The sequence below is a fragment of the Oryzias melastigma genome, linkage group LG18 (assembly GCF_002922805.2).
Source record: "Oryzias melastigma strain HK-1 linkage group LG18, ASM292280v2, whole genome shotgun sequence".
Taxonomy (NCBI): Eukaryota; Metazoa; Chordata; class Actinopteri; order Beloniformes; family Adrianichthyidae; genus Oryzias; species Oryzias melastigma.
This window is the reverse complement of record NC_050529.1, coordinates 22,244,397-22,258,485: the sequence shown is the minus strand read 5'-3', so window position 1 is coordinate 22,258,485 and position 14,089 is coordinate 22,244,397. Positions and strand designations below refer to the sequence as shown.

General features: G+C 39.6%; 2 protein-coding genes across 2 annotated transcripts in view; one reads left to right on the top strand and one right to left on the bottom strand.

Moving 5' to 3' along the window:
* The window catches only part of slc12a10.1 (solute carrier family 12 member 10, tandem duplicate 1), a gene marked incomplete in the record, with an annotated part of 15,653 nt that extends 5,295 nt beyond the window's left edge, over positions 1-10,358 (bottom strand). The window contains 15 exon segments of the mRNA XM_024264136.2: positions 671-772; positions 859-982; positions 1,088-1,195; positions 2,078-2,235; positions 2,382-2,466; positions 2,542-2,672; positions 3,512-3,623; positions 3,746-3,856; positions 4,166-4,305; positions 4,478-4,573; positions 6,012-6,087; positions 6,165-6,299; positions 7,243-7,402; positions 9,501-9,675; positions 10,261-10,358. Of these exon segments, the coding sequence (XP_024119904.1) occupies positions 671-772; positions 859-982; positions 1,088-1,195; positions 2,078-2,235; positions 2,382-2,466; positions 2,542-2,672; positions 3,512-3,623; positions 3,746-3,856; positions 4,166-4,305; positions 4,478-4,573; positions 6,012-6,087; positions 6,165-6,299; positions 7,243-7,402; positions 9,501-9,658 (1,696 nt within the window).
* A 1,177-nt stretch (positions 10,359-11,535) lies between these two features.
* Positions 11,536-14,089, top strand: part of LOC112141081 (kelch-like protein 33) — a 12,713-nt gene continuing 10,159 nt past the window's right edge. The window contains exons 1-2 of the mRNA XM_024264127.2: positions 11,536-12,085; positions 12,804-12,889. Coding sequence (XP_024119895.2) covers positions 11,536-12,085; positions 12,804-12,889 — 636 coding nt within the window. The remainder of the gene's footprint in view (positions 12,086-12,803; positions 12,890-14,089) is intronic.

The window sequence follows — 14,089 nt, the reverse complement described above, 5'->3', positions numbered from 1 at the left end:
CCAAAAAAAAAAAAAAAAAAAAAACACACTTGATTTTCACACCTTATATTGTCTTTTGGGGAGTAACACTAATTCCCTTCACTCAAAGCAGAAAGTCAAGTTCAATCCGTGGAAACACCAGGACTACCTTTGAGCATCGCGGTGAAGTCAAGGGTGTATTCAGACTGGAAAAGGCCGTTGGTCCGGACCAAGTCCGCTTAATTTGGTACGAATTAGGTCCTGAACTTTGGGTTTGGTCTTTATTCAGAAATCTGACACTTCTGTTTCAAACCAAAGTTTTTAAAGAAAACCACATGACTAAAGAGCTCTTCATTCATTAGCCAAGAGTTACGAAATTGAGGCAAAGCAGCAAGAGAAAGGATAATGGTAGTCGTACGCTTTCCAATCCTTGTTGGGATGCTTCACTTATTCAAGCGTTATATATTGCTGAACAATTTTGAACATCTGCATCAACTTCAGGTACAACAATTTTTACTTTTTGGAGAACTGAGACCACCAGATCCATTTGGATGTATTCTGACTGAAAATTTGTTGCAGATTATCGGGGGAGACAAAATCCTAAGCGAACCAAATATTTCTAGTCAGAATACACCCAGATTCACTTTAGTTGGAATGTTTTTAACACACTCTAAGCCACATATTTACAATGCAGGTGAAGTAAGTTTTTTACCTGGGGAGTTAGTGATGGAGGCATGAAAGCAGCTGAAGTTTATCAGACAGTAGGAGCACAGGAAGAAGTTTGAGATCAAGGCTGCAATGGTGTTCAGCTCAGCTGTCGAAGCAAACAGGAACAAAAACAGACAGCATTTTCAATAAACCTATCTGGACATGTATCTACAGTTACCAACTGAGACGCACCAATGAGGATGAAGGCCACAGCAATCAGGTAGCAGAGAACATAGGCTCGTAGAGGCTCATTATTTTTCCCATAACCCTTTGCAAAAAATATGATGTATGGGTAGATTTTGTCATTGCACAGACACTGAAATTAAGCAGAGAGAAAAAAAAGAACTCATATTACTTCTGACTCTGCCTTGTTGACAGAAGAATAACATTATCAAATTAAGTTTGCCGATTGCCGTCTCACCTGAAAGACTTTTGGAGCAGAGACGAGAAATCCAAGAGCAGATGATAAACTGGCAGCAAAAACTCCAGCAGTGATGAGGTAGTAGAATCCAGAAACCTGTCCCAGAACCTGGTTGGAACATTCTTTATTAGGAATAAGATGTCTTATGTAAGTTACCACAGGGTCACATAAACCAGAACCAGAAGTCCTAAAACGCCAACAGATTTAACATAATTTGAAAGATCAAGGGTTGGGGGTTTTCTAGTCCAGTATGGGATATGCAGGTGGCCCGCACAAAATGTCAAGATCGGGGTATCTTTGTTTGCGTCTTGTACTCAATTTGACTCTTGGTCAATTAGACAATCCGATTGTAGTTTGTGTGGGTATATGAATGTCCTATGAGCACTTACGGATCATGTGCAACGCTGGACGTGAGGCTCAGTATTGTGCAGTACAGCAGCATTATCTATACGTCATGAGTGCCAACAACTTCTATAGACCATTTTCAATGGCTTTGAGGTGGACTTACAAGCCACTAGGGAACTACAAGACACACTGTTCTCCAATTAAGATGCCGCTCCTCTCTAAAGCCTATAGGTCTATACAACTATTTTGTCTCTAGAATATTTCAAAGTCCCACTAAGCACATACAGCATTGACTCCCTGTTTAATGAAGATTGTGTTTCTCAAACATCCTTCACTACCTGTTTTCTCCAAAAAGATATTGGAGGGTCTCTGATTAGCTCTTTATTGCCTGTTTGTTTAGTAAGAAGTTCTGTGTGATGTCCATAACTTCTTTAATCTCTGGGACATGTCACTGGGATGTTCCATTGGTTCCACCAGCTTTTTGGGGTGTGTTCACTTCCTGTCTTTCACAGGGTGTCTCGCCGCATCTGCTTCTGAGGAATTTTAAAGGATTTTGGTTGCTTTGTGTGACTGTGGAAATTCAGGTTAATTTTCTTGTCATCATTAAGGTCATTCCTTGTACAAAGTATTCCTTTTTCAAGTCACCTTCACACTGTTGGCCAGCCCATACTGACAGGACTGGGACTGGATGCAGTCAGTGAAGTTCCAGCCCAGGTTGCATGCCAGACCCACGCAACCCTCAGTGCTGTTTCCAGTGATTATGTCACTCACGTTTCCAGAGGCGTCTCGCACCACACATGCCCCTGGAGGAATATGCGCAAGAAAAAACATCCTAGATGAGCGGGTCACAGTGTAACTTGCTTTCAAAACACAATAGTTGTTGCAATGCTTAAGGACATATTTCAAATGGATGCCAGTCCAATCACAGGTGTGTTGAACATCAACTCACCAACAGTTACAGCGATCCCTAGGTAACTAACTGTTGTCCAAAAAATAGCCATTAGTGTTCCTTTGGGGATGGCAACAGCTGGGTCCTACAAGAAGAATCAGTGAACATCTTGTTTTTGTGTTCAGCAGTTTTAGGTAGAAAATTGTTCCTCTCAACTTACTTTAAGATCTCCAGAAATGTTAGCTCCAGACAAGATTCCAATGGCGGCTGGAAAGAAAATGGCAAACATCTGAAAGAAGCTTCCTTGAGGCCCTCTCCAGTTTGGTGTCAAGTTTTCAACAAATACATCTCCTGTAAACACAACAAATAACAAGAAAAAACACTTGTTTTTACACTTGTGCTTGTTATGTCCAAATAATATTTAATTAATGCCTGAGAACAAATCACAATACTTGGCTTGTTCAAAACAGTGGAGCCTGAAACTTTGTCTACTCATGATAGAAAAACCAGTAACAATCTAGATGGTTCCATCCATTCATCCTCCCATGTATTTGCCTGGAGCTTGGTCTTTGGTGCAGCAGTCTAATCTAAACAGAGATACTCAGATACTCTGTCAAGGAATATCTGAGGAGAAGGAGCTCCCGGGCCAGATAGAACTGATCCATGAAATGCATACTGGGTCTTTCCCAGAACTTCCTTCTGCTGGACATATCCAAATCCCCATTGAGCCATCCAGGAGCCATCAAGGGGGTTGCCAAGCTACCTGAACATCTTTTTCATCTTTTTTTCATCAATTGATTGATCAAATGTTTACACAGAGTTGGCGTATTTTATTTTTTTTTTTAGGTATTTATAGGGATGCTCTGGTTTCCTGTTTTACCTTTTCAATGGCAATCATGTAATTCAAACTATGAGATTCTACAAGAACCATAAAGTCATACTAGCTGCCAAAAATGCTATTTCAATCCTGTTTTTGAAAAAATGTTGTATGTTTCACATCAATGCTGTAATATTATTTTACTTATAATTTAAGTTTATTAAAAAAACAAACAAAAAAAAACACACAATATTGTATTGAAGTATTGCCACGTCTTAGGTTTGATAGTCCATGATTCCTGTACCTGATATATTTTTGTGAGACTGTTGTAGGCTACTTCAAATATTCAAATTACTTCAATAAAGCACTTTACCTCTGTATCCAAAGATCCCGACGGCTTGTTTTTCAATTTTTGGAGGAATAAATGTTCCCACAAAGTAATTGGCAAAGGACACCAACAGAACCAAGAAGAACAAAATCTGAGTCTGTGATTGAGAGGAATGAAAATAAATAAATAAACAAATGGGAAGAATGAATTTCACATAACTTGTAGCACTAGATAACAAGATTGTTGATAAACAAGATAAAAGTGTCTGGATCTTCTTACTTTGGACTCCCACTCCATTCCAGCCAGTGAGATGAGCAGAAGGCCGGTCACAGTGATCACGCCCACAATGCGTACATCGTTGATTGAATCAACCATGACGACGTTAAACTCCTGTCACACAGACGCAACACATCATGAAAGACTGAGCTGTAACTTTGTACTGCCTGTATACATTTTAGGGTGGAATGCAAAAAAACGACTCAATTTTTAAATGTTCATGCATTTTGATTAATTTAATTTATAAATAATAATTACCTCTTTATATGAAAAACACATGATTTAATATTAGGTAAAAAGCTTTAGAAATGGTAGAGAAACATCTCTAAGGTTCAGAAAAAGTCTAACTCTTTGGGGATCCCATGACAGCTCAAAGATAAGTAACTATTTTAGATTTCCAATATTTATTAAAAAGACGTGTACCTGCATGAGATCACGGACCACTTCTGCAAAGCCAACAGTGTTGAGCGCACAGGCAAGGGCGTTGGCGAAGGAGAAGACCATCCCGATCGGTCCTCCGATCTCTGGACCCAGAGTTCGGGAGATCATGAAATATGCTCCACCTTTAAAAAAAAAAAAAAAAAAAACACCATCAAGGCTTTAAGTATCCAAAAATGGCTGTATCAAAATCACTGCAAATACTGTAAAAGTTGATGAAATGTTGGAAATCAGCTTTAAAGAAAAATAAAGAGCTAAAATGGAGGCTTTAGGCATTGATTTGGGGAATAAACTGACCTGAAACGACCCTGCCGTTAGTGGCGATGGCAGAAATGGAGAGCGCCGTCACAGAGGTCACCACCACAGACATGAGGATGATCACACACGTCAGCACTGGAAGGAAAGAAATTAAACCATCAGTCAAACTAGAGTTCCTGCAGCCACAAAAAATACTTCTACCCTAGAAGAAACTTAGCCAAAGATTAGGAATTATGGTTGAAGCCTTCAAATATTTTTTTTTAATATTTTAAATATTTCTTACTGAAAAGATTAATCCAACAAATAATAATGTTACAATTCAAATTGTAGAGATTTCTCTGCCTCCACTCTTTAGGTTTGACCTTGTTTGGATTTTAACTCTTTTTTTTTTAGAAGACTCTTTGTACTGCCAATGTGTCAAATACTCACACCATTACTGGATATTACCTTTGTTATTGGAGCAGTAAGCATAAAAACGGAACAATGTGCCTCAGACATCAAGGGGAAGAAACAAAAAATAATTTCCAGACACATTTTGTCAAGATGAGGTCAGAGCCTGGTTTTTCATCCTCTTAAACATCTCCAAAAACCAAACCATTTTACAATCTTGTCTTTTGTATCTTCAGCTATGTTCACTCTAGCATCGACAACATGTGTTCAAGTGACCTCTTCTAATGAAAAGTCTATGTAAACATCCATAAACATACATTCTGGGCTTCCGCCTTTAAAACTCCTGCTTTCTCGCATAGCTACACAACTTTTGAGACTGTTTTTAGGCTTTACATTAAGAATATGTGGCAACTAAACACAATCACAGGTTAAACCATGTTGAAATTTGATCAATTGCAGACTCAGATTTGGTAATGACCGAAATGTCAACCGTTCGGGGAAAAAAAAAAAAAGTTTGACTAACCTGTAAAAAAAGAAAAAGAAGCCCCTCCCTGCTTGTCCAGTGTGAACACTAAGGGTTATATAGGCAAACGGGTAACTTAGGAGTTTTTGAGGTGATTTGTTTCTTTAGAATCAAGTCTTTTTTAAGCTAAGTGATATCAAGAGTTACAGTAATCTGTCCCTGTGAATTCCTATTCATGAACAATATTAACAGGATCAAATATGTCAGAGAGGCTGCAGTTTCTCAGAAGTGTCTTCACATCTTTACCTTGAGATTCATTCTAAGTTTATCCCAGCATGAACAAAAACTTTTATTAGTTTTCAAGAATCAGGATTAAATCAGCCTCTGCAGTATTATCCAAAGTAAAGGGCAGGAATAACTGTTCCTTGAGATAAAAGTTATTCCTGCTTGTTTTTGTATAAAAATCCAAGATTATCACACAGATTATCACATCTAACCCTCTCAAACCCCTCCTTTTTTTCTGGAATTTGTCGACCCTTTTGTCTGGCCAAAATAACATTTCTTTTTAATTCCTTTCCTCAGATTTCCAGTTTATACTTCTGATAACAGCGGAAACATGAACGCGTCTATCAACCAGCACGTTAATCAGTGCAGATAAGAGGACAAAGGTACAGCAGCTGGAGTCTGAGCGAGCAGAGAATGAATGGAGGAGTGACTCACCAACACCTGCCTGGGAGGTGATCCATGACAAGCGGAGGAACAGGATGACCCCCCAAATATTCAGCATGCAGCGCACCTGAGAGGTTGATTAGGACCTGAGTGAGAATGCAGCTGTAGTCATCTAATCTCACATTTTTCTGGAGATATGCTCACCATCACTCCAATTATCCAGCCAAACCGAACTGGAGCCTTCTCGTTGGGGTCCTTAGATTCCTCATTTTCATTTTCTGGCACTGGGATGCCAATGGGGCCTAGAGTGGATTCCCCGTCCACGCTGACTTCCACATCCTGACAAAAACAATCCAAAATCATCACGTTTGGCAACAGATGGATTAAAGTTGTTTTATCTTCAGTACATTTATTTATATTTTTTGTTGGTGTTCCCTCACCAAGACCAACATATTGGTATTAATCCAGACAAATATAAATTCTAGATATGTAAAACTTTAAAGTCCCCCATGCCAATTTTTTTAATTAAAAAAAAAAGTTCCCGGTAGTGTTTTAATCATGATTATGAAGTTTTAACCAAAATTCCACAACCTAAACGTCTTAAAAAGCAAATTTTCATGTCAATCTGAAGTTTCCAAAATCTCCTCTAAGGGGGTGTGGCTTTTGGAGCCCCCCCTGTCTGATTATGATAGTTCTCACTAGCGTAAATCATCATCGCTGCTACATAAAAATGACCATCAATATGGGTAATGTCCAGCCGTATGGTTCTGATCCAGATGTCAGCTGGACGAGGAAGTGAAGATCTTCATGGACAGAACTTCCTCCAAAATCCTGATTCTTTCTCCTTCCAGTTCACCAAAGACTCTTTTAGCTAATTCTCCAATGTTTATTGACTGTGATCAATACATTCAATCATTGGTTTCTCAGAGTTCTTGATAAAATAATCAAAGCTAACATCAAAATGCTCTTTCATTGATTTACAATCCTTTCCAACTGCGGTCAAATGAGCCGCCGTTCACATTTCCGTGGTCACATCAAGAAGCTCCGTGGAGTCTGGTGGAGATTTTCCAGCGTTCTCAGTCCTGCTACCGTAAGTATTGGATGAAACTCACACAAAAAATCCAGTGATGCTGATTTGACCACAGAAATGTGAACGGCGGCTCATTTGACTGCAGTCAATGTGAAGATACCATCTTCTCTTCTCCAGAACCTGAACTAGACACCAGGAACAGATGAGGGTTTAGTGCATGACGGTCATTCATTGTAGCTCCTTGTAGCTCACCTCAAAGGCCTTCCTCAGCACCTCCAGGGAGGGTCTGCTCCTCACTTGCTGGCGCGGTATGGAGCTAGCATAATGCTCCAGCTGAGGAACCAGGTCGATGGTGCTGTAGAGGGAGGAACGGCGCAGCTCCGCCCGCGAGCCCCGCCGGTCCGCTGTGCTGCTGTAAACGACAGATTCACCTCAAATTTACAAACACAAACACAGACTCTGATGTTTTAGATTAGCAAGTCTGTCGAGTTCAGTCAGACAAACCCAACCTGTAGAAAAATAAGGTTTGTTGTCTGCTTTTATCAACACTGAGAAACAGCATTTTGTTTTGTTTTGTGACTGACATACTGCAGAGATTCAACCTCAAAACCAATCTGTGATCCCTATTTTCCCATTAGTCTATTCAACTGTTGAATACCAAAAATCTCCTCACTACTTTATAATTCTAGGTGTTGGCTGTCTGGACAGTGAATCTAAAATGACCTTTTGACGTCTCGATTCAAAGGAAATGTGAATCATATGTGACATTTTTCCACTTTTGAGCAAAGAGATGTTTCAGTCTGAGTTATGTTTGTTATGATGCAGCTTTGTTGACAGTTTGGTTCATGTGAGTCTGAGATGTGGAGAATCCTGTGAATGATGATGTTAGAGGATAATTATCTGAAAAAAGGGGACTCACTACATTTCATCAGCATAGAATTAGGAAGAGTTGAAAATAGAAATGTCTCCGCCCATTTATCAATGTCATCAGGGTGGGGAGTGAAAATTGTTTCATTGATGACATTTGACAAACATGCTGTGAGTAATTTGGGAAATATCCTAATTTCAAAAAAGAAACCACTCTTTATCCTTTTAATACCAATGTTTATGTTCTTTGATTTACTGTTATTTTTGTCATTTTTAACAGAATAATTCCAGTGGATTCTGAAGGAGAAAAGCGGCTCAGTGAGCAGCTTTTCTCCTTCAGAATCTACTGGAATTATTGTGTTGACGGTTGAAAAGTTACTGTATGTTAAAGATTTTGTGTTTACCTGACGGCTCAGTTGTTAAAGGTTTAAAAGTAACTTTTCCAAAAAAAATGAGGTTTGGCGGAAAGTAAATCGTTGCATCCCTAGTGTACATGTTTTTGTTGAGGTGGATGTATACAGTCACATATCCCAAAATACAACGTGCGGCAAGTTAAATTAAACTTTTTAATCAAATTGAGCAGGGGGCTGCACAACAGAATTTATGATCAAGAGGGGGAGAAGAGTGATCACGGAGGTTTAAAAAAAAAACAAATAAAAAGTTTTACAGCAACTAGATGAATTATCTCTTAAAAAAATCGGTCAGCTGCCGCCGGGGCACATTTCAAGGTCACCCGGTGGCAGTCCAGTGATGCCATTACAGCGGAGAATCTCAGACTCGACGATGTGCAAACATGTACGGACAGTGGCCGTCCACTTCAAGAACCACTGGTAGCCCAATAGATATACATATAGGGAAGATGAAGGCCATTCTGCACCTCTGATGGCCGCCTGACTGCTACCGTCTACATTCATGACCACCAACCAGTGACGGTTGTGACCGTTGCATTAGCATCGTGAAAAATAAATGTTTCCTTTTTTTCTTTTTGATTGGTTGTTTTGCAATACATATATACAATCAAAAATGAATGAGGAAAATTAAAGGATTTACATCTCTAAAACTTTAAAAAAGTTGAAAATAGTTAAGCAAACTGAAAGATTTCTTTGACTCAACATTTTTAAGCCTCCTCCATTGGTTGTCTCAAAAAATAACCTAATCCACCATTTAATTATTGTTTATGAAAGAAGCTTTGATTCAGTTAAAGAATCTGGGAACAAGGAGGCGTTGAAGAGCAGATTAATATCAGCTGAAGTTTTACAATTTTTATTGAATTTCTTTAAGCTCTTTGTTGTGCAGACCTGGAACAATCAGATATCCTTCAGCTGAGTTAAAGACGTCAGAGTGCTGCAGCCCTCACTTCCTTCAGAACACTGGTGGAAGTTTATTCTTTTTTTTATCCTAAGATTATCTGAACAAACTCCTCAGTTATCCAGGGAAACAGACATTCAGGCCTTTAATTTATTTAGGTTTTTTTTTTTTTTTTTCCATAGTGATTTTTTAAAAAACACTGTTATTTGGCCACATTTGGCAATGTATATTTAAAATAAAATCATTTGTCAGACTAGTGAACAATCCTAATTTAGAATTGATTCAAATCCACGTTGAGATAAAACGCCTCATCAGCAGGTTGAAAGCCGACAAACCTGGAGTCCTCGTCCGAGACGATGACGGTGGGATTGGTGCGGAGGTTCGGATTCCTGCCGTCGAAGTGATGCGGGGAGTATCTGGGGGGGCCTTCCTCTTGGGCCATGAAGCGGACGGTGCGAGGCAGAACATTCTGCTTGGAAATGATCTGCCCCATCTGGGAGAGTTGAGCTCCTGTGGACACCAGAAGAGTTACTACACCTTAACCTTTTAACACCGGAGCCCCAGTGTTCATTGTATTTGATTTACTGTAGTTTTTTAATTCAACGTCATTCCAGTAGATTCTGAAGGTCCTTCAGAATCTACTGGAATCACGTTGATCATGTAAGCGGTTGAAAAATTAAAGTGTGTTAAAGATTTTGTGTTTACACAAGGTGTTAAAGAGTTAAATCCTGTTATTAATGATAAATGTGTTAAAAAAAGAAAACATTTGGGTTTTATTTACACACATCTTTTGGAAAACAGATATTTACACTTTAGCTTACTATTTAGCTCGATGCTTACTATTGTTGTGAGCAAATTAATAGCATAAAAAAATATAAATAGGCTAAAAAAAGAGAGAAAAGCTTTTAAGATTGTAAAAACAGACAAAAATTCAAGTTAAAATTACATAAATTGTTTTTTTTTTAGGTTTCTTTAACACAGGAATTTGATATAATAAATAATATTTTATTTACATTTTTTAAATCCTTTAGGATTGAGTCTTTTTTTTATTTAAATAAAAAGGAATAATGAAGAAAAATAATGAAAAATACTTACAGTTCAATGAGATCCTGCCAGTAGGTGAAGTATGTGGGATCAAAGAGCAAACGCCTTGTAATTTATACCTGTAGCAGTGTAGAAACATCTCCTCCCCTACACTTCATGTTCCTCCCACACACACCAGAAACACACACACACTTTCTTTAAGCCCCCAGTATTTTCACTTGTGTAGTTTCTGGAAGAGTCCTCTGGAAAAGTAAACCTTTGTCACACAACAGTGGAAGTGTGTTCAGCATCAGAGTTTGGAGTAAACAGAAGAAAGGTGTTTACCATTTCATCACAGAGAGATTCAGTCACCAACTCTTTCATTTTCACTATAAAAGCATAAATATGATCAGAAAATTGTGAGGAAAAAAAGCTAAATATAAAGTTTTTTTTTTTTCATAAATTCTAGTTTTAAATTCTTGTATCTGTTTGGAAACCCCATCAGAGTTTGTCAGAGGAGTGATCATTGTAGATAAAAACAATGTTTTTATGTGTTTTATCTGAAAGCAGCTCTTACTCCGCCTACTTTCTCTTTTGAAGTGTTGACAACACATCAGACGGCGTGTTGTCTCCATCAATAAGAAACAGGAACAGGCCCCTGCACTCTTCTCAGTGACCGTGGTAAAAATAGTATGCAGGCACCTCATGCCAGCGCCGACTGAAGGCCAAAAGTCTTTCAAATGGAAAGTAAATATATTTATTTTTTTAATTTGTAATCAAACTGTAATCAGACTTTAGTTCTTAATAAGAGTTCGTTTTTTTTTTTTTTTTTCTTCCAACTAAAGCCTTTTTTTTTTTTTTTAATGTGGCGACTTTTTATAGTGTGCTTTTGATAGTGGAGGAGCCTGGCTATAATTATCCTCACTGTGGAGCACCCCCACATGCCCACCGTGCCATTGTGCCCCGCTCAAAGTCACTTGTTCCACCCGGCGGAGGGAAAGGAAGGTAGGAGTCATAGACAAAGAGTCTTCTTTCTGAACAAGAACACACATTTGTGAGTATCAGTAGTGCACGAGTGCTGAGGGCTGAAGGCAAACGTGGACGTCAGCTCCAGTGAACTCCAGGGTGCTTGTCGTTTCAGTGGTGTTGGGCTCAGTTGGGTCAGAAGGTCAGTCCATGTGTGTGTGATCCTACAGTGAATAACAGCGACTCTGCGTGGGAGACTTCCAAGAAGCCTTCATCTCACCGCTCCTCCTCACCGTTACTGTCATCCTTTGGTCGTGGCTCCGCCCACATCCTCTTCTTTGCTGTAGTGCTCTTTAATAGTTTGAGTCAGAGATGCTAAGAATGCAAGATGCTTGGAGAACTTTCAGACCTCATCTTCATGAAGAAGCTGTTCATTCAGAGGCCTTTGTCCCCAAAGACTCAGACCTCCTCTGGTACGTGCTCCCCTCACACCCTCAAAGCCTGTTCAGTCGGTTACAGGCGCTCAGGGAGGAAGGGTTACTCCTGGACTGTACCTTCGATGTCCAAGGAAGCATATTCCGGGCCCACAGGCTCCTGCTGGCAGCTTCCAGTCAAACCCCCCAAATGTTTTTCCCTTGCAAACAAAATCCACAGTCCGAAGCTGAAGAAACCTCTCACTGTTTGACTCCTCTTGGGCTGAGAGCAGCTTTGAAATTCGCCTATTGTGGACAAGTGGACTTGGGTGGGGAGGAGGTTCTGGACACTTGTCAACATCTGAACTTTGAGAGACTGAGGGAAAAGTGCAAATCTGGGGTCACGACCTCAGCTGAGAAGGAGACAGCAAAGACTCTGGAGAACATCAAGAACATGTGGGACAGAGGGGAGGGCTGTGACATCACGATACGAGCAGAGACCGGGGAGAGCTATCCAGGTAAGACGAGACACATCCGTCTAAACTTAAAGGACAATACTCTAAAGTCTAAACTGGGTTTTTTCTAGTTAACGTCACGGGTAAAACTGATCAAGAACCTGACTAAAAGATGCCAAGAAGTCTTAAACCTTTGTCAAAATTGCCTTTAGGATCTTGGACAAACCTGTGTGGGGCACCCAGGAAATATCAAGGTCGTAAACCACTTGGTGAAGGCCTAGAGCACGAATAGGCAACTCTAAGCCTTGAGGCCCGCAGTGTCTGCATGATTTCCAAATATCACTATGTCAGTTGTGTCCAAGCCAATAAGAACTTGCCAGAGAAGGGCATGTTGGAAAGCATGCAGGAATGCAGACCTCAATGTCTAGGCCCAGAGTTGTCTATTTCTGTCCTAGAGTCAAAATGGTCATGTACAACTTTTTATGCAAGAATGGTTACCCTTAAGTAAGGGTAGATAGGGACAGATTTTCATTTTTTGGCCCCTCTAAGCCCTGCACAGAGGAGCCTGGTAGTGCTGCTCAACTGATAAGTGCAGAGTGCTAATGTGCAGAGGGTAGGAACTAATACTCGCACCTTTTTAATTACTAAATTGTGGATAAGGGCACCGCATCAAATGATCACTTTTACATCATGAGCGTGTGCAACTTTTCTTAGCCTTACAGATGCCTCACATACCACAAGCACGACATTTGTTTGTTCCATTTCCATCACGTCTCTTAAGGTGAGTATACGAGCCTCAAGGGAACTCCAAGACCCTCTGACCCTCCTCAGGCTCAGACAACCCAAAACCCTGCAGCGCCTGAATGGGTTTGTGTGAATATGGCTTCACTTTTTATATTTATTTAACCTTTATTTTACAAGGAGGATCAATTGAGAAAAAAATCTCCTTTACAATTATGACCTGGCAAGAAGGACCAACAAACGTAAAACTAGAAAAAATAGAAAAAAAAGTCTAGAACAATACACATTGAGCCATGACAAACACAAGTTTTTAAATGACAACAGTGACATTATAACAGCCTGTGCAGACATTGAGCAAGGAGTGAGGGATCAACAAGTACAGAAGTCCGCTAGGGCCTGTTGACTTCAGTCAATTCTTTCAATAAAAATGTTTAAACCACCACATTACAAATATAGCAACTCACACACACTATGCAGTTGCAAACATTCGTTCTATATTCTAAAGAAAATATTTCCCTGGAAAGGTGTAGGTTGAAGTTGTGTCTATTGGGAATGCAAGTAAATGTTTGTGTTACAAAAAGATGTACATAAAATGTGTCCACAACTCTTGAAGGGTTATAGTCTGAACCAACGAGGTATTCTGTGCTTGGGATAAGCCCAGAACATAGATGAACAAACTAGAGCCTAGAGACACTGATGGTGATTAAGGCACTATAGGTATAAGGCTATATAATATTCTATAAGACTTTGGGTTCACACTATTGAGCATCATTCCACAAAAGACAAATACTCATTAAATTAAAGGGGTCATACCATGAAAATTCTACTTTTTTTAGATTTGAAGTGTTTATTCTTTATAGTATAAACAAATAGTTTACACTGGTCACTCCTCATTATAAAGAACCCCAAGGTGGTATTTTGATACGTTCATGCATTTAAGAGAAAAAACATGCACTGTCTGCAGCAGCCTCTCCCATACCCACAAAAACAAGGGGATGGTATCTGGTGACATCAGCCCCCCGTCCAGGAAGAGTCTGCTCTGCCAGCACCGCCCCCAGTCTAACACCAACACCCAGTTTCTTCACTGAGCCAGTGATGATCTGCAAAAACTTTCATTTTAGATGCAGAATACCGTATATTTTCCAGTTGTATCCTGTCTTCATAAATTCCAGCTCAAACAGGTGTTTGTTACTTTAGACGCGAAGCTACCTTAAGAAGCCGGGTGTATTTCTGTTGTGAACCAGTGTAGCAATGGTTATGGCTACTAAAGATAGAGATATGGTATGTGCAACTATCTTTCAAGAAATTAGGATACGTTTTTTTTTT